This window comes from Sorex fumeus, unplaced genomic scaffold (genome assembly GCF_029834395.1).
Source record: "Sorex fumeus unplaced genomic scaffold, SorFum_2.1 ptg000008l, whole genome shotgun sequence".
Lineage (NCBI taxonomy): Eukaryota > Metazoa > Chordata > Mammalia > Eulipotyphla > Soricidae > Sorex > Sorex fumeus.
The window spans coordinates 52,217,071-52,242,902 of record NW_026606065.1 but is presented as its reverse complement, the minus strand read 5'-3'; the positions used below and the strand labels follow the sequence as shown (position 1 = coordinate 52,242,902).

Here is a 25,832-nt window from a genome sequence, read left to right as displayed (position 1 = left end):
TTGCATAATTTCTGTGTATGGGTTTAAAGTTGGTGGTTATAGTACCCCAAACTTTCTATTCTTTCTTATTCTTTCTTTTTTAGTAATAACCCCACCCCACCCTCCACCCTAAAAAAAACACAACTCAGCTACCATATATACTTAATTTTGAAAATAAAGCAATAGATTTTTATCCTTTGCATATGGATCTGAATGAAGAACATGGAATAGCCACATTGCCTGACTAAAACATAAATAATTATCACACACACACACACACACACACACACACACACACACACTGCTTTGCTTGAAACCATTCATTTGATTGAAAAAACTTTTTTTAAGGATTTATATCTCCAACCCACTTTTTTGTTTTTATTTCTGTTCCTTATGAAGCCTTGCTAAAAATAAAAATGCTGTCTAACTCATGAATTCAAGCCTTCGAAAAAACTAGCGAGTGTTAAATGTGGCTATGTCCAAATCACTGTAATTCAAAACTAAAACTTTATTTGGGAACCAGAAAACTCAACCTCAAAATAAAGCTCGGAGAAATAGACAAGATATTCTGATGGTGAAAGGAGCCATTGAAGCAGAATAATGTTTAGCATCTGATGTTAGCGTGCATGAAACACAATATGTGTATAAAACATCAAGGAAGTGATTAACCCGAATACTTACAGTGATCTTGGACCCCTGGTGACTTACTTGCTTTTAGCAAAATGGGGTTTCTCAGGCTTGTTTGTCATTGTTCACTCAATGTTTTGGGCTGGTAATTCGAGATAATTCTCCATTGTGGGCTCTGTCTTGAGACTCCCATGCAGAATGTTTAACTGTATATCTTTCACACCAACAGCCAGTGGCTCCAACCGTCCTCCTCCCCTTACTTGTGATAGCTGAAAATGCTTTGGTCATTGCAGCAATATCTGTGAGGCAAAATCATCTTGGACTGGGAGCCACCAGAGCTAAAGAATCAAAAAAGTGAACACCATATTACATGGGATGTTGCAATGAATTAGTGTGGATTGATTGGTCTGCTTGCCTTTTCCATCACAGTTTCCTTTTGAAAAGCAATGGTATTCCAAAGATTTGGTTTGAATGATTTGTTTGAATGTTTCTGCCTCAAGGACCTGTAAAGGAAAAAAAATCCTCAAGGGAAAAAATTCTCCAGAGAGACACACTCGCCTCAAAAGTCTGGGCTAATTTCAACGTCTTTGTTACAGAGGTTTACTCTGTCAGATTACTTTTCAGAGCGGAATGCACAAGGTGTGACTGTGAAACTGGGGAGTTAGTCTTCTCATCCAGGAATGCTGTAGAATGCAGGAAGTGGATAAAGATGCCAGCGGGCTTAAGCTTTTTTGGATGTGTCAGTTTTCCTTGTCTTCTTAATGACTGCTACAAGGAACAAGGCAAGCCCATGGCCCATTGTTACTGCCCTTTTCAGATATTATTGATTAATCTTTTTATACCTTCGTAAAATTATTTCTGATATTCTTTCTGTCTTTCTCTCCCCACCCATTCTTGAGTTAAATTCACTTTTGAAACATGTAGCCCTTCCCTTCCAGAGGGAGTGGAAAGTTTACCTGAGGATCACCTATAAAATCAAAATATTCTTGCCTAGATTTTATTACACGCTTTTCTTAAACTAACAAACACTCACAGGCAGGGAATAAATTGATCCTATTCTTTTCCCCAGAGTTGGGGAAGCAAAAGGAGTTGGAAGGTTTGTGGGACACTGAACTGGTGAGATCTTTATCCAAATAAAACCTAAGCCTGACCCTTCAATAACTGTGTTTTTCAATGGTGGTGGTTGTGGGAGCCCACTTTTGTTTCCTCTCATTCCTAATCCAACTAGAAATGAGATGGTATGATTCTAATTACTATTTTCATTCAGGGGAGGCACTTTTCTGGGCAGGAGGCAGGAATAAATTTTGTGTTGTTGAAGAGAATATACTCAAGAAATATTTGAGTGTTACTTGACTGAGCAGACAATATAAACCTTGCTTGAAAAAGTATGGACTGCTTTACTCTTCTTAAAACAAATCAGTATGGTTTCTATGAAACTATGACTTTCATTTCAAACTATGAGCAAAATAAAGTATTGGTGTTTTCCAAGATAGAAAGGGAAGGGAAGCATTTTGCAGTTGTTAGGTTTGGGTCAATTGGTAGGATCTTGCTTGTTCTAAAGGTGGGATTAGCTTGCAGCAAGATTTGCACTTAAGTTCCCAGCAGTTTTGGGTGCTTTTCAGTATTATTTCAGAAAAATGAATGTTAAGTGTACAGAGATCATTAAACTTTGAAAATTTGCTAGTTTGGGGCCTCACTAGAGATCAGACCTACTAGGAATTAGAGTTAGGGTTAGAATCAGGGCTAGGGTTAGATTTAGGAATGCAGAGGGTCCAAAACATACAAAACACTTAAGAAGTCACTGCAGGGGAAGCAATTGAAGACCTTATTGTAAAATAATTTAGAATGACCACTTAATGGTGGAATATTTCATGTCAATTTTTCTGTCCTTGAATTTTGCTGCTGGTTTTGCAGTTTTGTTTGAAGAGCTCTTTCACATAACAGTTTGGGAGAGGCTTCTTCCTAGCAAATTCTTTTTTATTCATTCATAGCACAGCGGGCAGGGCGTTCGCCTTACAAGCGGCCAACATGGCCGACCCGAGTTCGATTCCTCCGCCCCTCTCGGAGAGCCCGGCAAGCTACCGAGAGTATTCGATATGCCAGACACAGTAACAACAAAGTCTCCAATGGAGACGTTACTGGGCCCGCTCGAGCAAATCGACGATCAACGGGAGGGCCTTTGCTTTGCATCTTTGCTTGTTTGATTTCTTAATCAGTAAAAATAAATAACTTTCATACTAATATGATTTTTGATTGTCAGAATCCTTATTCCTGATGGGTGTAAAGCCATTTTAGATTCAGGTGTTAAAAGAAGGGTGAGCTAATATATTTATATCTATATCTGTATCTGTATCTATATCTGTATCTATATCTATATCTATATCTATATCTATATCTATATCTATATCTATATCTATCCTGGTTTTGACATCACTTCTCTTTCAATTTCTCTTTTCATTTTCATGTTCTTGATTTCCTCACACTCGACATACAGGGAAAGCTAGATGTTTCATACCATTATCGTGATCCTTGACTTTTGTTTATTCTCACTAATTATTGGATTGGAGCAATTTCATGTATGTTGTATCAGACCTAGCACCATTGAATTCAAGATATTCTCTTCTGTTCATTGTAGCACTGTAGCACTCTCCTCCTGTTGTTCATTGATTTGCTTGATCAGGCACCAGTAACATCTCCATTGTGAGACTTGTTACTGTTTTTGGCATATCGAATATGCCATGGGGAACTTGCCAGGCTCTGCCGTGTGGGCGGGATACTCTCAGTAGCTTGCTGGGCTCTCCGAGAGGGATGGAGGAATCGAACCTGGGTCAGCTGCGTATTGATACACTTGTTTAAAATTACTCAATTGCATGTGCCAAGTGTATGACTCAAGTGGCAGAGTATATGCCTAGCATAAACAGGCCCTGTACTGGTCCCTAGAACTCATGTCCCCCTGAGTTGTGTAATTTCTATAATTTTAAATTTTGCATTGGTGACTCCCAAGCAGCACACACTAAATGGAGCATTGCTATTGTGACTTCACCCTCCCTAGCCTTCCTGCACTGCTGCTATGGCCCACAATAAAGGATAAAAGCCAAGACTGCTCAGTTGTGGTTTTGTGATTGTTCTGAAGAAGTGTTCTAATTTCTAAGAAGCTGAACTGTCAAGGAATTGTAGAATAATGCCTCAAACAATAAGATTCAAACAATTACTTTGAGTATGTTTCTCATTTTCTGGAAAGAAAATGCTGATAACAAAGTCATGGAGTTTTCTTAATACATGATGAGAATGTGGTATGTTGTTGTTGGTATATGATTATGCATATATATACAAAAGTATGCGCAGGGCTGGAGTGACAGTACAGAGGTAAAACCGCTTGCCTTGCATGTGGTCAACCCCGATTTGATTCCCAACCCTGCATTTGGTCCCTTAGTGCTGCAAGGAGTGACCCCTGAGCACAGAGCCAGGAGTAAATATGGAGAACTGCTAGATGCGACCCAAAGACCTAAAAGAAAAGCAAAGAAAAACCAAAAAACTATGTACAAAAATTCATACAAAGAATTTTCAGAGAAAATGAGATAATTGGTAAAGAAACACATTTGTATTCAGAAAAAATTCTATAATTTTAAATTTTGAAATAGTCTGAGGTTACCCAATAATCAAATCTGAGAAAATAGAATGGAGATTATGCCATTTGCTGTCTTCAAACTAACAACTATTAGATGTCTTACTACTTTGGTTTTGTTTTAGTTTTGGGGCCATGCCCAATGTACTCAGGTTACTCCTGGCTTTGTACTTAGGATTACCTCTGGTAGGGTTTGGGGGATCATATGGGATGCTAAGAATTGAACCTGGTTTGGCTGAGTGCAAACTACTTGCCATACTATCTCTCCAATTCCAGGTTCATACAGTTTATTTATTTATTTAAAAAGCATATTGCATTAAATTTTATTTTATATTTGGATCTCATTTTGGTAATATTCATGCCTTACCTGTTTTTAATAAAACTTTTAAATTCTGTGCTAATATATTTTGGAGTTTACATAAAATAGGTAAGACCTGCATGTATGAAATTTTCCCCCTACATGTTAAGGATGTAGGTTTGCAAAGTTTTTAGTGCTTATTTCTTATAAGCATTCAGTATCCCAACACCAGTCCCACCACTACTATCACCTTCCTTCCATCATTATCTCCATTTTTCCAAACCACCCCTCAAGCCTGCCCCCATGGCAGGCCCACAGTGATTTATTTTGTGTTGCTGCTATCAATAAATTGCTAGCAGAATGACCAAACATATTTCCTTAGAGGAAAATTATTGAAAATTGTTGTATCTCACCATGGAGACATTAAGTCCTTGTTTGAGGGATAACTAAGAAGCATTCTGTGTTACTGTTTGATTAGTTGAGACTGGTGTCTGGTTGCCTTCATGTTACATCACATCCAATCTGGAGTGCTACTACTGGGTTATCAATTGTAGATTTTGGAGATGTTGCATGGCTGCATAGTGTAGGAGGTACAGATACAGAATTTTTAACTGGATGGTAGAGCTGGAGTTATATTTTTAACTGTGCAGCAGGTTTGGGGTATGGACGTGATTGCTGAGGCTTCCAGAAGTGCAGGGAGATTGTGGGAAGGTAGCCCATCCCAACTCTGAGAAAACCTGGAGCTTTCAGTTACAAAGATGCACATACCTGAATTTTTAGCAGGGTGATTTCTGGGTGGTCTTGGTCCGGTGACAATGGAGTCCAGCCAGAGTCATGGTGGCGATTTTGCATTGTGGGAGTGAGTGGATGCCAGGGCTCTGTTTGGGTGTGTCCTGGGCTGGTACACTCCCCTCTGAAGGCCCCAGATGTCTCAGCAATGCATAGGCGTCTGAAGGATTTTTTTGGTATCATACATTTTAACTAAGTCCTTAATCCCTTCCTAAATTATGGCACATCAGTATGGCAGTTTGGGGTGAATTATTTAGGAGAATTCTCAAAGAATCTCCTTGCTTCTTTCTATTTCTTTAAAACTCCCACTTAAAATAAGTATCACCAGGAGTGGAAACTTAAAACTTTATGTTGACATTAAAGCTGTTCCCAATACCCTCATAATGATGTAGTGCTGTAAATCAGGAAACTCCTGTTTTTCTTTCTAGCCAAAATTTCTTAGTCATGGCATTGACACGGTTAGAAGCACTTCCCTGGAGTTCTAAAACTTGCTTTAAAGTCTAAGACAAGCATTTTTATGTCAACTTTCAGCCTTGAGGGCATCTGGTTTTCTTTAAAACATCAATGAATTAGAATTGCTAAAGAAATACAACAATTAATTTGTAGAATTAAAAAATGATTTAAGATAGGATTATATCATGCATGGCGGTTTTATTCAGATACTGAAGCACTTGCCTTTTATTGTGGAGAAGTTGCTCAAGGAGAAACAAATGAAGTTAATAAGAAGTAGGATCCAGGGGTAAACTGGTATGTGGGCTCTGATCCCTTGGGGTTTAGGCCCCAGTGTATCCCCTGCCCCTCACTTTCTAAAAGTGTTTATTGAGCTCTTAGTATGTGCTAGGCACTCTTCTACGAACTACAGTCATGGTCATAGATAAGGTAGGAGGGTAATTCATCTCTAAGGATCACAGTTAGCATGTCAGTATTGTCTGACAGATTCTAATAGTTACCATGAAAGAAAATCATTATCAATTACCAATAATTATACAGAAAAATAAAGTGAATGGGTAGAGAATAGTTGGGTACTTGTTTGAGAAATATTTCAGAGAATATGCATAGTGACAGCTTAGTTCTGGAGCAGATATGTAAATTAACATATTTGTACATAAATTATATGACATAAAATATATAATATGATAGGTATAATTTTATACAATATTTATAAATTCACATAATTTATATATTAATTACGTCAGGGACTCAAATAGATCAATGCACTTAGAAGATATGCAGAAGGGAGTTTTCCTAACAGGAGGAAAAGAGGAAGATTAAGGCAGGATCAAACTGGATCAGCAAGAAGAATTGTAGGTCTGGAGCTGAGTAAGACAGCAAGATTATGTAAGGCTGAGTGGGTGAGTAGATCGCAATTTTTACTTGGAGTGTGATAGAAGATATTGGGAGCTTCTGAAGGCAATTTAATTTGTTACTAGAAATCATAGGTTGCTGTGGTACTGAGCAAATATATCTATAAATATACCAAAAATCATTGAATTGAACAAAGTAGGCGGGTTGTATATATATATTTTTTTTAATTTAGTTTTTTTTATTGAATCACCGTGAAATACAGTTACAAAGCTTTCATGTTTCAGTTTCAGTCATACAATGATCGGACACCCATCCCTCCACTAGTGCACATTCTCCACCACCAATGTCCCCAGTATTCCCCCCACTTCTTTTCCTACCCTTCCCCTGCCTATATTGCAGACAATTTCCCCCATACTCTCTCTACTTTTGGGCATTATAGTTTGTAATATAGATACTAAGAGGCTATCACATTTGGTCCTTTATCTACTTTCAGCACACATTTCCCATCCAGAACGATCCCTCCGACCATCATTGACTTAGTGATCCCTTCTCTATTCTAGCTGCCTTCTCCCCCAGATCATGAGACAGACTTCTAACTATGGAGCAATATTCCTGGCCCTTGTGTCTACTGTCCTTGGGTGTCAGTATCAGTTTGTTATTTTATATTCCACAAATGAGTACAGTCATTCTATGTACTCTCTTTCTGACTCATTTCACTTAGCATGATCCTCTCCATGACCATCCCTTTATAAGTAAATTTCTGATGAAACCCTCAAGACCCGAAGACAGTGGTGGGATATAGTGAAAAAACTCAATGAAATAAACTTCCTCACCAAAAATACTTTACCCACTGAAGTAACAGTAATAGAAGAAGTCCTTAGTTTCCTATAAAGAACAGAATGAAGGAACTCCAGAAGTCAGGTTCCATTATTAAAGAACAATTTTAATACTTCTGATGATGAATTTTGTGTGCCAGTTTTCCTGGTCCATGAGGTACCCAGAATTTTGCTCAAATATTTTGACTATGCCTGGAAGGACGTTTTTGGATGAGAGTAACATTTTTCAGAAGGCTAAGTAAATAAAACTCTCCCTAGGGTCTGTGGGCCTCATCTAATCAGCGCAAGGTCAGACTAGAAAGAAAAGGTCAACTGTCCTGTGAGTCAGAAGAAACCACCACTGACTCTAGGAGCTGGAATACTGATCTTCTCAGGTCAAGATGAGGCTTGACCTGAAACAATGGCTCTTCTTGTGTCTCTGACCTGTTGACTTTCGTACTAGAACTTAGGCCATCCCACTGAATGTTTCTGCTTCTCAAGTCTTTGGATTAGGACTGAAGCTATGCTATCAATTCTGTTAAGTGTGAAGCTTATAGATAGGAAGACCATCCAACTTCCTCAGCCGCTATAATTAGATTATGTCCATTCTTTAAAGACCTTTAATATAATAGTTCATGGTAGGTGGGTGGCGAAAAGTGGTCAGTTTACAAATATTTTGACAAAAGAGTATGTAGGAGTTGCTAATGAACTGAGAGAGAATTGAAGCATTTTACATCAGTAGTTTATTGAGATAATGTGAAGCAGAGTGTTGGTGGAGGGAAAAGGAGTCTTGAGCCTTGAGAAGATGTATCACTTCGCATAAGATTTCAAATTTGCAAATATTAAAGCAGGAGATCAATGTCAGTAAGCAACATTATGGAAATGATGATGAAATGAATGGACTTTTAATAAACATGGAATCACTAGATACCAACTTATCTACTATAAACAATTATTCTGAAGCCAAAGGTCATGCCAGGCTGGTTCTAAGAAAAAGTTGAGGAGACCCCCTAGACTTTTTGTTTATAAGTAAATCAAATAAAACCCATGGGCATTTTGTCCATGGGTTTTATTTGATTTACTTATAAATATTTTTGCTTGTTTTTAAAATTTAAACTGCTACTTGTATACTCTATGACTTTGGATAAATTCATAATTTCAGACTTTTAAAAATAAATCTCTCAACAGTAAACCTATATTTCTTCCAAACAACTTTTATGTCTGTGTCCTATAGATAGGTAGGGAGTGTCTAGTTTCCTTGTTATCTCCCTAATACTATACCATTTGATTCATTCAATTTTTCCCAATCTTCTCTGGTAGTCATACATTTTATTTCTGCTATTTGTGGTTAGATTAAAGAAAATATAGTAATATTGGTATAATCAAGATAAAGAAAAGATAGTCATGTCCATAGTTGAAATGCCATGTCCTTTGGTTGAATAAAAACAATGAATTTTAAGTCCAAATCTATTTTTTATTTCTTTTTGCTTTTTGGGTCATGCCCGGCAATACACAGGGGTTGCTTCTGGCTCTGCACTCTGGAATTACCCCTGGTGGTGCTCTGGGGACCATATGGGATGCTGGGAATCGAACCTGGGTCGGCCACGTGCAAGGCACTTGAGGGATTCAAGTCTCCAAAAGCACCTTCTGTGCTATTGCTCCAGCCCCTTGAGTCCAAATCTAAATGCATGTAAACTTGGAGAGAAATTTTTGGCACTTCACCTTAAGGATTTGTACAGCCTTATTTACATAAAAATATGTAAATATGTACCTTTCATAAGGTACATTGGGCAAAGTGTTTCTCAACCTTTTTCAACTCTGGTCCACTTCCAACCTTGTTTCCTTCCTCTGCTACCTCATCCTACCCAGTTGCCCTCCCAAATCTTGTACTGTGGTCCCCTATTCATGCAAATGTCATCTGTGGTCTTGGAAAATCTGGTGATGTATGAGGGTCATATGGCACTCCCACCCCTCACTCAGGAAATACTGCAAAAAGTATTACTAATATACTGTTATAAAAATCTGGAATATAAAATGGTCTTGAGGGATTCAAGTCTCCAAAAGCATAATTATCAAAAACTGCAACTGTAGTTTTTTTTAGTTTGGAAGCCACACCCAGCAGTGCCTGAGGTCTGTTTATGGCTCTGTTAAGAACTATACAGTGCTGGGAATCAGACTCGAGTTTCTAGAATGCATGGCAGTATGTCATCTAGTTCTTTGACACATCTCACTGGCCCCTGCAACTCTCCTTTATTTTATTTAAAAATTTTTTTTATTAGTGAAACACCATGAGGTATAGTTGTAGACTTACAAATTTTTGTGCTTAGGTTTCAGTTATACAATGATTGAGTACCCATCGCTCCACCAGTGCCCATTCTCCATCACCACTAACCCCAGTATCCCTCCCACCCCCATCCCCACATCCCACCCTGCCTCTGTGGCAGGGCACTCCCCCCTGTTCTCTCTCTCCTTTTGGGTGCCGTGGTTGCAACTCTCTTTTAGTAGGGAACAAAATCTCAAGTTCAGTGGTTCTATATTATCTTTAAAATTAATCTTGCTTTTATTCATGGAACCTCACTGATAAGATGACATTATTTTAGGTTGAGTCATATCCTTTCTAAATTCAAATTTAACCTCTTGGTGCACTGAAACTCACAGATCATCTTCCTTTGAACTGTGGTGTTTTCAGTTGGCTGTCAGCATTGAACATAATCTTACTCAGCTACAGGATAATATAGAGGCCACAGTACCGAGTACCCATGGGCTGTGTCAAGTAGTCAAGTGGATTCTCTCCATTTACTGACCACTTTATTAAATCCAAGCAATGTTACCAATTTTATAGCTGTTTCGTCACTAAATCCTCACAACTATTTTCAAGTTTCACCCAATATCTGAAAGTAGAGCCTTCCTGTTTGCTATGATTTGGAACTTTTTTAGGGCCTTGACTTGACATTTTTTAAAGCAGTGTAATAATATTCACAGACCTCGAAAAATAACCTACCAAATCATACAAAAATGAGCTTGTTCTACTTTTGGTTAATAGGGAAACCTGTATCCTCGTTTTACAAGCCGACCTTTAGTAGTAACTCTTTTAGTGATTCCTGATTGCGTTAATCACACCCAGACCTATGAATTATAGCTGCTTCACTGGAGAAGAGAAGATAGCACACAGGAACATGTCTTTACGATGTTAAGGTAGCCAACCTAGAATGACTCCCAAAGATACTCTTACGCAAATCCTTGGAACCTGTGAGTCTTGCAAGACCCATGAGTGTTACTAGTCCTAGCCAGGTTGCAAATGAAATGAACGTTGCTAATCATTTGACCCTGAGCAGGGAGAATTCTGTCTGAATTATCCAAATGTGCCTAATATAGAAAGCCTTCAAAACTGTTGGTTTTGAAGATGGAAGAAGAGGGGCTCTTGGAGAAAAAGAGAAGTGGGTTCTCCCTACTAGAGCCTTTCCAGAACACAGGACGACTCATCTTGTGGTTAAGAACACAGACTCAAGGGTTGACCTTGGGCAAGTCACACAACTTGTTAAGTATCAGTTTTCTAATGTGTAAAATGTAAATTAGTAAGATAGCACTAACTTCTGGGGTGAGAATTATTCTCAGCACTGTGTGTGGTCCTCTGGACACCTCCAGGAGTGATCACTGAACACAGAACCAGGAGTAAGTCCTGAGCACCACTGGGAAAAGTGGCACTAAATAAACCCTAAACCCTAAACCCTTCCCCGCTCCCCCTCCCCCCAAAAAAAAGATTCTAAAAATTTGCCAGAGGTTATTCCATTTTTTAAAAAACCTGTAATGTACTATTCAAAATAACCAAAGCATGAAGTCATTTGAAATGTTCATCAAAGAATGAGTGGAACCTGGGGTCAAATACTTGATGGAATATTGCTCAGATATTAGAAAAGATGAAGGCCTGCTTTTGATGACATGGTGAAATTTGAGGTGTTTATGCTGAGTGAAATGTCAGGAAGTAAAAGGCCGGTAGTGGATGGCTTCGCTCTATGTGAACTATGAAGAAGCAAATGAAATTAACTGACCAAAAAAAAAAAAAATAACACTCAGACTCTGAGAAACGTGGTGATTGCCAGAGGGAAAGGAGAAGACAAATGTGGAAACTAAGCCACTGGCCCTTTGGAGGTGGGCTTGGTAGCACATAAACATATACTTGAATATGAAGCTAAACAAACACCCCAAATTTTGTACTATTGCAAATATAGCACTGTAGCACTGTACTCCCATTGTTCATCCATTCGCTCTAGCGGGCACCAGTAACATCTCCATTGTGAGTCTTGTTACTGTTTTTGGCATATTGAATACGTCATGGGGAGTTTGCCAAGCTCTGCCGTATGGGTGGGATACTCTCGGTAGCTTGCCAGGTTCTCTGAGGGGGACGGAGGAATCGAGCCTGGGTTGGCCTTGTATAAGACAAACATCCTACCTGCTGTGCTAGATTGATTAAAAAAATAAGAGAACATGTGGTAATTCATGTAAAGTGTCCCAGCTTGCTGTCTAATAGTAATAAGTAAAAAAAATTAATCTGGAAAAGTTAGTGTTTGGTGACAGGCCAGTGGGTTATTATGGGAACCTAAAAATGTCACATTAGAGATAAGAGTCATTGAAGCAATCGGGGAACACATGGAGTCTAGTTGGAGGAGAGCTAAGGGACCCACATGTGGGAGAAAGAGGGAATTAAGATTTTAAACATTAAAAAAAATTTCAGAAACTGAAATGCCAGTAGTGGATGGCTTCACTCTATGTAAACTATAAAGAAACAAATGAAATTAAGTGACCAAAAAAATCCTGGAAATAAAACTCAGACTCTGTGAAACATGGTGATTGACAGAGGGAAAGGGGAAGAGAAATGGAAGAACTGTGACTTATCAAAGTGTGATAATAATTTTATTTATTATCTTATAAATAAATTTATCTATTATAGTTAGAGGCCTTTGGAGTTTCTTGACATGGAAAAGTGGGTCAGTTTCATAAAGAGAGAATCCTAGTGACCGAGCATGCTTACATAAGGACCAGTGACCCCAGAACACCACCAATCAAGGTGTTCCCTAAAGTGGGTGGCAAGAGCTGCACAAAATAAATGTGATTTTCCAGGCAGTTCTTAAGTTTGCTGCATAGTTTTTCCTCATAAAATATGCATCTTCTATTTCAGCACTTTCTTTGAAAGAGTAGGTGGTTTATAATTACTTCATTTTTGATGTGAAGTTTAACATGACAAATAATATGCAAGACTGTACCTTAATTCACACTGCAGTGGGAGAGAGCCTGTTATTTCTGTCCTGGAGTTCGTTGTAACCTGAGTTGATTAAGCGTTTCAGTAGCAGTCTGGCACTAGAGAACTCAGGCCTCATTCCTCAGACCTCCTGCACCCTAACTTGCCAACTTTTGATTTTGTTTTTGCTCCAGCTTTGCCGAGCATTCCTGCTTGTTTGCTATTCCCATTTTTACAGGGGACAAAATGCCTTTCCTTATGCAAGGTTACTTTGTTAACAAATGAACACAAAATCTTTTCTTTGTGGAGGAATAAGAACCCAAGTGAAAGGCAAAGATCTAACTGCTTATTTTTCTTACAGTGAGTGAAGCTGGATCCTTGAGGGTGACCCACATAGTAGTCATAAATGTAGGTGTTACTTCACGGACACAATTATTATTAGCTATGCTATAAAATAAAGGACACATTTTTCAAAGTAGTGCCAGGTGATCCAAGTTGTGACCAGACCACTTTTGCAATGGAAACTAATAAAAATGCAAATTTGCATCTATGGAATTTGCCTCAATGCTTAGGAGTTGCTTTCAAGTAATTCAGTAGAGATCACAATTAGGATTTGGTAAGAATGGAATTCAGGCACTTTGAATTTTACACTCAGGTTCAGGAATTAGAGACCATTTATAAAATGTTCAAAACATGTTTAAAGTACGCCCAGAGCCTATCTTGGAATAGCATGGAACTATTGGTTGTTTGGGGAAGCATTTCTAGGTGATGTCATCTGGGAACTCTGGGTGAAAATGTTACCCTGAATCCTCGTTCACTGCTGGTGGGAATGTTGACTCATTTAGCCCTTTTGGAAAATGATAATGGCTTGTCTGAAAAAATTAAGAATTGAGCTTCCATGTGACTCAGAAATTTCAATTCTTGGCAGCTACTCTGAGGGCCCCAAAACCCTATTCAGAAAAGACATTTGCACTCTGATGTTCATTGCAGCACTATATACAATGGCAGAATTCTGGAAACCACCCAAATGTTCAAGAACAGATGACCCCCATAAAGAAACTATGGCACACGTACACAGTGGAATACTACTCAGCTAGAGTAAGAAAAGATGAAGTCATGCAATTGGCTGCTATATGGTTGGATCTGGAGGTTATCATGCATGCTGGGTGAAGTTAGAAGGAGAGGGACAGACACAGAATGCTCTGTCTCATATGCAGGATATACAGAAATATAGTAAAGGATTAACAAATTCCCAGCAGCAATAGAAACACAAATCATGGGAACTAGTCTTTAGTAGGAAGTATGGCATGATAAGAGTGGGGGGAATAGGACAGTGAAGAGAACTCTACACAGTGGTGTAGGGAAGTTGTCAGCCAGGCGTAGGGGTTGCTGAAAGTAACAGTACTGTAAACCACCATGCAGAAATATAAGAAGTGCCTGTTATTGAACTCGAACTCTAACTGGCTGTGTGCAAGGCCGGCTTCCTGCCCGCTTTCTTTGTTTCTTGGTGTAAGCATGGTTTGCTGTGAACTTCCTTTCCTTTAAGTTCCACTTTTCCTGTATCCTGGATGTTCTCATAGCTTGTGTCTTTATTCTCATTTGTTTCAAGAATTCTTTTCTCTATTCCTTGATTTCTCTCTTGACCCAAAGCGTTATTTAAAAGTATGCTATTTAGTCTCCAAATGTTTGAGGTTTTTCCAACTTGCTTTTTATGGTCAATTTCGACTTTCATGGTGTTGTTATCTGAAAAGATACATGATAGAGTTGCATTCATTCTGTGACTTTATTGACACTAGGCTTGTGTCCCAGATGTGGTCTACCCTGGAGAATGTTCCTTGTGTACCAGAAAAGAATGTGTTTTTGGCATTGTGTGTATGTGTATGTGTGTGTGGGGGGTGGGGGGGCGGAGGTTGAAGAACACTGTCTGTTAGTCAGCTCTTCCAATTATTAGTATTTAAAAAACCTGAGGTACTATGACTTAGTTAATAAGGATTTTATGTATATATTCCAACACAACACCCACCACCAGGGTACCCACTTTCCTCCTCCAGGACCCATAGGCCTTCTCCTCACTCCCCAAACTCAGTTCTGTGGACCAACTGTACAGTTCTATTGCCTCTGCCTGTTTATTGCTCTCTTACTGTGTTTCTTTCATATATATATATATATATATATATATATCTGAGTTAAGATCTTTTGATGTGTTGATCCTTTAATAACTGTGTAATGTTCATCTTTCTTATTGTCTATGTTAGTTTTAGATATTTTTTTCTGCTGTAAATATGACCATCTGTGCCTTTTTTAAGCTATCATTTGCCTATGTGATTATTTTGCACCTTTTATTTTGAGCCTGTGTTTAACGCTGAAGTTGTGTGTGTCTCCTGTAAGCAGTGGAAGGCTGGGTTTTGTTTACTCATCCCTTTGCCACTCTGGGCCTTTTGATCAGTGAGCTTACTCCATTTATGTGTAGAGTAATTACATGGATTTGGGGGTATTATTGCAGTTTGTTTTTGTTTGACTCTTTCCCCCCCCTTTAGTTTTGTATCTACTTCTTGTGTAGTGAGTGATAAGCTTCCATTGGCCTCTCGTTGGTTTCTTCTAAGTATTTTTGTTTTGAAGCTACCATGTAGCTAACATCTAAAGTTCTAGATTAATTTTGTTTTATTTTAGAGCAAATAAGTCATGAATTCATTTTAGATCCCATTACTATGCTCCCTCTTTCCCCCATTTTATGTGTAATATATATCTTACTACTGTTAGTTCCTTTTTCTGTTTGAAAGACTTTTCATCATTCCTTCAAATATAAGAGATAACCTATCAGATAGAAAATTCTTGGTTTGAGGATTTTTCATGTAACACTTTAGATATGCCATGCCATTCCCTGCAATCCTATAGAAAGAGTTTCAGCTTGGAAATCTGCTGAGTCTTATGTAGTTTCATTTATATGTGAATTTTCTCTCACACGTGTCCTGCTGCATTTAGGATTCTGTATTTTTGACTCTTGCCATTTTCATTACAACATGTCTTGGTATTGACTATTTAAATTTCTTTTGTTATTTATTTATTTATTTATTTATTTATTTTTTGAGTTTCCTGGATTTAGATAAAGATCTCCCTTCTTAGACTTTTTTTGTTTGTTTTTGCTTTTTTTGCACACCCAGCGATACTCAGAAGTTACTCCTGGCTCTGCACCCAGGAATCACTCCTGGCAGTGCTTGGGGAACCATATGGGGTGCCAGGGATCGAACCCTGGTCAGCTACATGCAAGGCAAATGCCTTACCCGCTGTGCTATCGCTCTGGCCCTGGAGCGATAGCACAGCGGGTAGGGTGTCTGCCTTGCACGCAGTCAACATGGCCGACCCGAGTTCGATTTATTCGATATGCCAGACACAGTAACAACAAAGTCTCCAATGGAGACGTTACTGGGCCCGCTTGAGCAAATCGATGATCGACGGGAGGGCCTTTACTTTACTCCCTTCTTAGATAGAGGGATTTCTCAGCTCTTATTTTTGCAATTATGAATTCTGCTTTCTTTATTTCCTCTCTTTTTGAACCTCTGGAATGCAATGCAAGTGTTATTCCTTTGATACTTTCAGATAAATCTCCTGTTTACTTGATTAAAAAGTTATACACCAAACACACACACACACACACACACACACACACACACACACATACACACACACCCATATATATCTTAAGAACCAAAGCAATTGATAAGCTAGTCCCTTATGAAAACAAGCTCTGAGATAATGGCAACAGAGGAGCAATCTGTGTTGACAAAAGGGGAGAGAGGGGGTGGACGGTGGGGTATTGACACTCTGGTGTAAGGATAATGAAGTAGTATTACAAGTATAAAATAATGACTTGAAACCTGTTGTAAACCATGATATATATGTATATATATGTATATATATATTAATTCCTTTTTTGGGGGAGAGGGATGTGGTGGAATCAGGGATGTAGCTCAATAATAGAGCACTTTCACTTGCAAGTGTGAGACCTGGAATTCAACACACACGCATGCACACACATACACATGCACACACACACAAAAGATAAAGGGGATGTAACTCAAAGACTGGAAGCATGCTTCATGCAAGTGAGCCAGATTTGATCCCTGGTACTTCCTGGACCCCAAACTCCGCTGGAAGTGCTCCATCTTGCCCCATTTTTTTCCCTTTTGATAGTTTCCTTCACCTAATCTTCAAGTTTACTTATTTTATCTTCCATTTCTTCCATTTTCCCATTGAGCCTCATATTGCATTTTTTTACAGTTCAGATATTTTAGCATCTAGCATTTTAAATGATGGGTAATGGGCCCATATGGGGTTAAAAAACTGAATGTGAGGTATGCCTGTTTTGGTATATCTATTTTAACACATACACACCTAGGATCATGTAAAAAAATTCTTTGGAAGAAAACTTTCTAGGAGAAAGAAGTGTACGAGCCCCTGCTTTTGCTCATTCGTTTTTAATTTTTTTTGGGCATTTTCTGTTCTTATGCTTGGGGATTGAGGGGTATTAGACTTTGACTTTCATTCATAGAAGTGGGCAAACCCATCCATATCCTTATGTCTGCTGCTATGTGAAAATTTAACTTTCGAATGAGAGCTGCAAGTTGCTGCTCCACAGTAGGGTCCCTCTTGTGGGTCCCTTTGTGTTCTCTTCAGCAGATCTCAGACAGAATTCTGAATGTCTTCTAACTCTTGATGTGATTTTTTTTTCATGACTTCAGGAGAACCCTACAGAGATTCTCCCTATTTCACCATCTTGACCTTGCCTCTTGATTCCAGTGATTGCTAACAAATATTTAATTTCTTGCACCTATAAACCAGGCCAAAATAAACTGGTGACCCATATTATGAAATTTTCAGTTGTTGTTTCATTATCTTTTTATTATTTTTGCTAATTATAGTAAAATGTAAGGTGAGTGAGAAAGAAAAGGTTAAAATGTTAAAAATGAAAGACAGGAATTGCTAGGTTTAAAATGATTAATCTCTTTAGTGAGTCAGTGATATTATAATTGAGAAATAAATTTTAGTTAATCATCAAGCACAGGGTAATGAAGGATGAAGCTGAGAGTGTGGCCATAAATCTTATCAAGATTTTAGAAAGATCCAACTGGCCTTGGAATTCTCTCTAGTGTCGCAGTAGTCTTCCAAGAAACTCAACAGTGTTGCCATTCATTCGTTTCAGAAGACCAAGGCAGAGAAGACCTCTCTTGAGTTGACTAGTGGGTATGACTTTTGTCAGTGCAATGAAGTTCAAAAAGATTCACAGGAAACAGTATTTTTGAGGGAATTTTATTTGCAGAACTATCAAGTTAAAAAAAAAAGGCAAAAACATAAAATTAGAGCTTGCTAATCTCCCAAACTTCTACAGGGAGGAAGTTGACCTAAAAATCCACATATACAAAGATTGGAGAGATAGTATAGCAGGTAGTATAAAGATAGTGTAGCATGCTTTGCATGTGGCCAACATGGATTTGATCTCTGTCACCACATATGGTCCCCTGAGCCCTGCTGGGAGAGAACTCTGAGCATAGAGCCAGGAGTAAGCCCTGAGCACTGCTGGGTGTGGCTCCCAAATAGAAAGAAACAAGCAAAAATGCCACACATACAAATACAGGATATTTTCAAGGAAAACAAAAGGTGATGGAATGAAGGTGGAGTGAAGAAGATTCTAAAGGATGAAATAGAAGATCACAAATTATTCCCTAGTCTCAGATCCTAAGGACGAACATGCTTTGCAAAATTTCAAGATTTCACTGGATCAGTGACTCACTCCCATATTTATTTCATTTCTCCGACTTGGAGTTGGGAGTACATCTATCATTATCCAGCACCTGTACCACCTTATATGAATATGTGGCAGGTAACTTGCCACTTTAATTCACTACCTTTTGAGCTATGGGATACTGCACTGAAGAACTACCCCTAAAGAACCAAAACTAGGTGCTGGGGAGATAGTACAGCAGGAAGAGTGCTTGCCTTGCACTTGACTGACCTGGGTTTGATCCCTGGCACCACATGTGGTCCCCTGAGTACTGTTTTGAGTGTGGCCTCAAAAAAACCCCTCAAAATCATAAGGAGACAAACAATGAAAACCAGTCCTGATATCATGCACAGCCCAATCTGATTTATTTTGTGGATATTGAGGTCATTTTGTAAAGGGATGAGAATTTTTGGAGCTGTAGGAGGGTATTAGTGAATCTGGCATGTGGGAGGACATTGGGACTAGAAAATGAGCTGAGGTCACTTTACCAATCTATAAAATTGATACCCAGTGATTCTCCCCTCTTACAATCTGTGTTCTTGTATGTCTTTCTACCTTCTGTAGGGCAGTCTTTTATAAAAGGCGGAATACTGAGAAAATAGTGACTACAGTTTGTAAAATTAGGACAAGGCATTGCAACTTCCATCTTGCTCTTGGGTAATTGTTTTTGTTGAGCAGTCCTTTGTCTAAATAGCCATTTGCTAAAAAAACTGTGGCTTCCTGCTTTCCACTTGCCCTGGTTTGCTGGTCCTGTGTGTGAGTGACTTTGGAAGCAAAGGCTTCAAGCCTTCAGACATCTTCTATACAACCCGATAAGAGGACCACAAGGCAGAACCATCGAACTTAGGACAACTTGGGACAAATACATGACTTTTAGAAATTGGGTGAATTCATAAGTATTTATTTTAAATTGCAAAGTTTTGGGATAACTTGCTAGGGAACACGGATAAACATTATTAGCACTATAATGCAATAATATAAACCTGAAGTCTTGGTAAGTTTTTGTAGATGTTTCATAGTGCCTCTGTTGTTAGTGAGTGTTCTTCCTTATTTGGTCTCTCAGTAACAGATTGCCTCCTCAACCCACACCTCTGTAGCACTGTCCTCCCATTGTTCATCGATTTTGCTTGAGCGGGCACCAGTAATGCCTCCATTGTCAGACTTGTTGGCATATCAAAAACATCACGGGTAGCTTGCCAGGCTTTGCTGTGCAGGCAAGATACTCTCGGTAGCTTGCCAGGCTCTCCGAGAGGGGTGGAGGAATTGAACCTGGATCTGCTGCATGCCAGGCACATGCCCTACCTGCTGTGCTATCACTCCAGCCCCAACCCACACACCTATTTTTTTTTTAAATTTTATCGAAACACCATGAGATAGTTATAAGCATTCATGTTTGGATTACAATCACACAATTATCAAACACCCATCCCTCCACCACCAATATCCCCATTATACCCTACCTTTCCCACCCTCCCCCTGCCTCCATGGAAGACATAATCCCCCATAATCTTTCTCTACTTTTGGGCATTATGGCTTGCAGTACACACACTGAGAGGTTATTATCTTTGGTCCTTTATCTACTTTCTGCACACATCTCCCATCCCAACTGCTTCCTCCAGCCATCATTTTCTTGGTGATCCCTTCTCTATTCCAGCTGCCTGCTCCCCTTTCCTCATGAGGCAGGCTTCCAGCTATGGAGCAATCTACCTGTCCCATGTATCTACTATCCTCAGGAACCCATACACATTATGTCTGTCCTTAGAATTGATTCAATACTGAGAGTTGCAGAGACAATTGGAGAGGGTTTGAAAATCTCCAACCACTCTGATTTCCCACTTAGCTAGTGTCTGCTTTCTCTGACAGCCAAAGAAAAATCGAAAGCCAAAAAAAAAAAAAAAAAAAAAGCTCTACTGCAGAAATCCAGGGTCATTGTTTTGGGGGTTTATTTTTGAGAAACCATTTTTGGTTTTTAAAGTGTAGAAATTCTAGATGGTTAACACAAGCTTTTGACATGAACTCTGGCTTGTAAGTAGAAATATATTTGTGTTAAGGGTTGGGCTGTGGAGGGCTGGCCTTTCCTTCCAAGGCCGAGAGAAGAGTTTGCCCTTGGTGGAATGGGTTGCAGATCCCCCAAACTACTCAATTTCAAGATGAAGAAAAGGGGCCAGAAAGGTTATTGTTTCCAAAGCCACACAGTTGGTTTGTAGTGGAGTTAACTCGGAGTCCTGGCCACCAGCACAATGAGATAAGGTTTGTTTCAGGCCTGACTGTGGTTTTGATTTTTATTATCTTTGCTAATTTCAAGTGAAAATGAATTCCTTAAATGAGGACTATATACTTTCTTTAAAGTGTGTTGTGTTTTTTTGATGTTTCAATAGACACTAGAATTTTATGATTTTATGTGTCCCCGTAGGCAGCTCTTTACATAGGTACTTCAAAATTGCAAAAATAAATTACCCTTGGGCTCCAGTCCAATGAGCATGATTTATACTACAGCTGAGGTCTGTGTACAACCTGTTCCTGCTACCTAGGCCACATGCGACTCTGGCTTGAATGTCATTGAATTATTTGCTAGATAGTCTGCTTTTTAACATAAAGGCTTTATTTAAAATTAGAGCTTAATTATAATTATATTTTCCTTTGACTAGAATGAAGCATAGCCACTTTGGGTTTTAAGTGGCTTCTTCCAAATGCTTAGTTGGGATTTGAGGCATGTGTGGCATTAAGAATCTATCCTTATTGTCAGATACTGAATGACTCACTCATATGTGGTATACAGAGAAACAAATCAAGAGGAGAGACAGTATCAAATCCTTGGCCTTGGATTATTAAACTGAGGTTACCAAGTGGGTGGGATAATAGTTGGGGAATGAGTAGGTGGCCAAAAAGTAATACAAGGACAATTGTGGAGGGTTTGGGGCATTTTATTTTTTATTTATTTATTTTTTGCTTTTTGGGTCACACCCAGTGATTCTCAGGGGTCACTCCTGGCTTTGCACTCAGGAATTATTCCTGGCGGTGCTCAGGGTACCATATGGGATGCTGGGAATCAAACCTGGGTCACCCGCGTGCAAGGCAAACACCCTACCCACTGTGCTATGGATCCAGCCCCTGGTTTTGGGCATTTTAATGGTTATGAGGTATAATAGCTAAACATAAAAACCACGAATGTTAATAACTATGACAAACATGTGACCTTGAGCTATAATTATTAAATTAAAAAACATAAGTAAAAGTTGGCCTGTCTTTACTGAACCATATTAATGCTATTGTGTTTTCATAAAATATGTGAGAATATTTTGACTCTAATTCAATAGGTTTACTGCTTAAAACTTGTGAAATATTTTAAATTGGAACAAACAATTGATGGGAGACCTTTTTTTCTCTTTTTTTAAAAAATTTTTATTAGTGAAACACCATGAGGTACAGTTGTAGACTTACAATTTTTTGTGCTTGGGTTTCAGTTATACAATGATCGGGTACCTATCCCTCCACCAGCACCCATTCTCCACCACCACTGATCCCAGTATCCCTCCCACCCCCCATCCCACCCTGCCTCCGTGGCAGGGGATTCCCTTTTGCTCTTTCTATTCTTTTGGGTGCTGTGGTTTGCAAAAGAGGCATTGAGTGAAAATCATGTTCGGTCTATAGTCTACTTTCAGCATGCATCTCCCATCTTGGGAGGATCCTCCCAACACTCTTTATTTGGTGCTCCCTTCTCTATCTGAGCTGCCTTTTCTCCTAGCATGTGCAGCAGCTGACCTCCAAGCCATGGAGTAAACCTCCTGGTACTTATCTTGGCTATTCTTGGGTATTAGTCTGATGCATTATAACTATTTTTTTTTGATATGAGATTTGCATCCTGGGTTACTGAAACACCAAGCCATTTGTTCTTTCCTGATTATTTGGGGATCAGTTTTGAAAACATTAATTTGAATCATTTGATACTTACAATTAGCATAGGTTTTAGAAATTATGTGTGTGTAATAACAAAATAATCACATTTGTTCAGCCTGGAATTTCGCCAGTGTGTTATTTCCCCTTTCCCCACAAAAATCAGATTAAATGCCTTGTATCAAGGCATCTATTTGGCTTTTGACTTATGAGTTCCTTTCATCTTTGACCTTATATTTAAAGGAATCATGGATTTCAGCTTGGACTTAATACTGCCTTAATAGGCTGAGTAACCTTCCACCCTTATGCTTCCTTTTTCCTTAAGAAGAAAATCTTGGCTCCTTTGCAAATCAGCGTTGCCTTTCTTTTGCCATATATTTGTTTTCCCGTTCCCCCAACGCCCTCCCTGTCTCCCAGCTGCTGAGTTATAGCTTCTTCTTTTTGTTGTTGTTGTTGTTATTTGTTTGTTTGTTTGTTTATATCCTTCACCATCCCTTGCTACCCCACCCTGCTTTTCTTCCAGTGAGGGTGAGTTTGCAGGGGAAAGAGCGTTTATTTTTTTCTCCAAGTGCTCGGTGGTCTTCTGGTGGCTCACAGTCAGCTTCTGGGGAAGGGGATGAGGGTTCTGGGAGGTTTTGCTGAGGTTCACACCACAGACGCAGTGTTGCCATCCTGTTTAAATAGACGGACGTGTGTTGGCACGCTAGGAAGCCACTCTCTTGCCTGAGAACCCCAGCGAGTGAAGGTGAAGGTCGAGTTCACATGGGATCAGTTACCGGCTCAGCCCTGCACAGTGTTTACATATGTAGAGGAGTGGAGATGGAAGATCCAGCTCATGCTACTCACCCAACTTGCCTTTGCAGTGCAGCTGCCTGTGAGGGCGACTTGTTTCGAGTCAGCGTCTGGAGCAGTTGCATGGGCATGGGGGGGGGGGGGGCGGGCAGGGAGCGTTGTCTAGTGGACGGAGGATTTGGGGTTTGAAATGAGATAGGGGCACAACGTACATTTTCTTTTGGGGAGGCTGTTCCCCAGGAGGCAGGTGCAGGGCGTGAGTCATGAGCCACACCTAACTCAGGCAGAGTGAGCCAATGAGCACTGGGTTTCTCCTGGGTCCTATAGTAAGGTTTCCCTGTCTGTCAAGAGCCGGCTCAGCAACCAAACCCAGATTCCAGGTGTGGTATTTATTCCACAGTCGTTCTGTAATTTGTAATCATAGAAACAGAATGTTCCTCCTCTTATTTCTTTCCTGCCAACAGTTTCTGGGTGGGTGAATGTCAGTAGCTGGAGTTATTTTTAAAGAGGAGGGGTGAAGCTTGCCGTGCAAAGCTGGGAAGAGGGCGTTTGTTTGCAGAGCAGAGCTGACATCAAAGTGTAGATTACTGCTCAGTGGCTAGGCACTTGTCCTATAACAGGTAATGTTTAACGTGCCAGTCACAAAGATCACGGAAGCAGCGTAGGATAGGACATAGGATAGCACTCCCGTTTATGCTTTGCTAGACTGAACGCCTAGACAAGTCTACAAGCCCAGCTTTTTTTTTTTAAACATATCATTGGTCTCACTGCCTCCTTTTTTGCTTGCTGTAACTGGACTTTGAAGCGGAGAAGTTATATCATAAAAATTACTAATCTTTTGTCTGAGCGAGCAAGAGAAAGAGAAAGAGCGAGAGAACGAGTTCAGCTAAGCAACCACTTTCTACTTCTTTTCACAGGATAATATAAATGTATTTTTGAAAGCTTGTGAACAGATTGGATTGAGAGAAGCCCAGCTTTTCCATCCTGGGGATCTACAGGATTTATCAAACCGCGTCACTGTCAAGTAAGTTGGACTTGTTTTATATGTATATATGTATTTTAAATGTAGGTTTAAGTGCAAAGAATTCTTGAGAGTTTACGATTATATAGAAAGTATTCCTCTCTATTCCTGCCTATTCTCATTCCAAATGACATGAAATGAGCTTGAGGATTGTGAGTTATGAAGCAGTCTGTGATTGATACCATGACAGGGTCTATTTTAACTAAAACACAGTTTCTATTTCATTGCTTGTCCAATAAGGTTGTTTTTGGTTGCTAATGGTAAAGGTCCCCATTATATTTAACACTGTACTTAAAAGTGAATATAGAGATTCTCATATAGCTTCTGGGGTGAAAAGAGTGATTAAGAATAGTTTTTATAAATCGGAATGAAGGTCCAATTACTGATGTAAAAATGAGTGTGGGCAGAGGTAAAACACTGAGTATTTGGAAGGCAGCTGTGCCTGGGATCAACATGTAGATTTAATGAAAGTGTTGATTGTGGCTGATTTTTAAAAATAAACTGCTTTTCACGATTTTAATGGCCAGGACAGAAAAGTGAAAGTGGGAGTGAAAATGTGCACAGGTATTTCTGTTGAGTTTTTGGTGGAAAATGGTACTCATGTATGAGTACATAGTTTCAGGAAATCTGGTTTGAAGATATTGTGAGACTTTTTTTCTCCCTATAAATCTAATTTTCTTTTAGTGAATCAGAGTAAACTCGTGTTACCAGATATATGTGTTCAGAAGATAATTCAGTTTTAGAATAATGACTACCCTTCCCTTATCATGGTTATTACACCTAATTAACATTTTTTTCTGAGGGAGAAAATAAACACCTATATTTATCAAAATAACAGAAATGGAAAGATCTGTTTCTACCCATTCAGAGATTTTTCATATATATTTTTTATTTTCGCTGCTTTAATAGCTTTCACATCTTAAATATACCAAATATTTTTGCCTAAAGCAATATTGTATATACATGTGTTTTATAGTATATTTTTTCCATTTTAGCAGTATACCCTAAAGATTCCATGTAGATTTAAAAGTCTATCTTCTTTCAAGTGAAGAGTCATTTTGATTCCATAATGCCCCCTATTCTGTTGAATATGCATTTCTAAAGGCTCTAGCGATAATGGTTATAGTAGAATGAACCTTCTGTGTTTTCTGATTAATCAAAAGGTAGTTGAGAGACGCTAAGTTTCATCACATAAAATGGCTTATTTCTGCAGTATGTGAGGTTATATTTAATTTCCCTGAAAAATATCAATGTGAATGAATGATTCCCCTCCCCCCACCCCCATCCTCCATCAACATTCTCTTAAAAAGATTGCTCACGGGTAAAGAAGTTTTTGGCTACAAAAGTCTTTTTCTCATTTTATGAAGAAAATAAAATCTTTCTGTTGAAAATCAAAATGTCTAGAAACTGTAGCTTGTGTTGGAGTGGGCTTGTGGACTAGGCCGAACAGGTAGGTTGGCTCTCAAAGTGAAGTGCAGAAACCATGCCCAAGCTTTCCTGGAGCCTGTTTCATGGGGGAGACTACAGTATTCAACACCACCACCAACAAAAAAAAATCAGTATCTGGGCTCAGCTCTCTGGGAAACGCAATTACTGACAAACTGAAACCGGGAGGTCACGTAGTTGCCGCTGAAGTAGGAAGTATGTAGAACAACTTGTTTCAGTGGAAACC

The 25,832-nt window shown here is 39.1% G+C and overlaps 1 protein-coding gene across 5 annotated transcripts in view; it reads left to right on the top strand.

The window, feature by feature from the left end:
* The window catches only part of LMO7 (LIM domain 7), a 152,731-nt gene that overhangs the window by 20,707 nt on the left and 106,192 nt on the right, over positions 1 to 25,832 (top strand). For 3 of the 5 annotated variants that reach the window (XM_056109695.1, XM_056109697.1, XM_056109699.1), the window contains exon 3: positions 24,057 to 24,163. Coding sequence is in view for 2 of the 5 variants with exons in the window: in XM_056109700.1 (XP_055965675.1) it covers positions 23,436 to 23,519; positions 24,057 to 24,163 (191 nt within the window). In the remaining 3 variants the exon portion in view is untranslated. Of the gene's footprint in view, positions 1 to 23,435; positions 23,520 to 24,056; positions 24,164 to 25,832 lie in introns of those variants that run through there. The other 2 variants (XM_056109700.1, XM_056109698.1) reach the window with 1 other exon arrangement.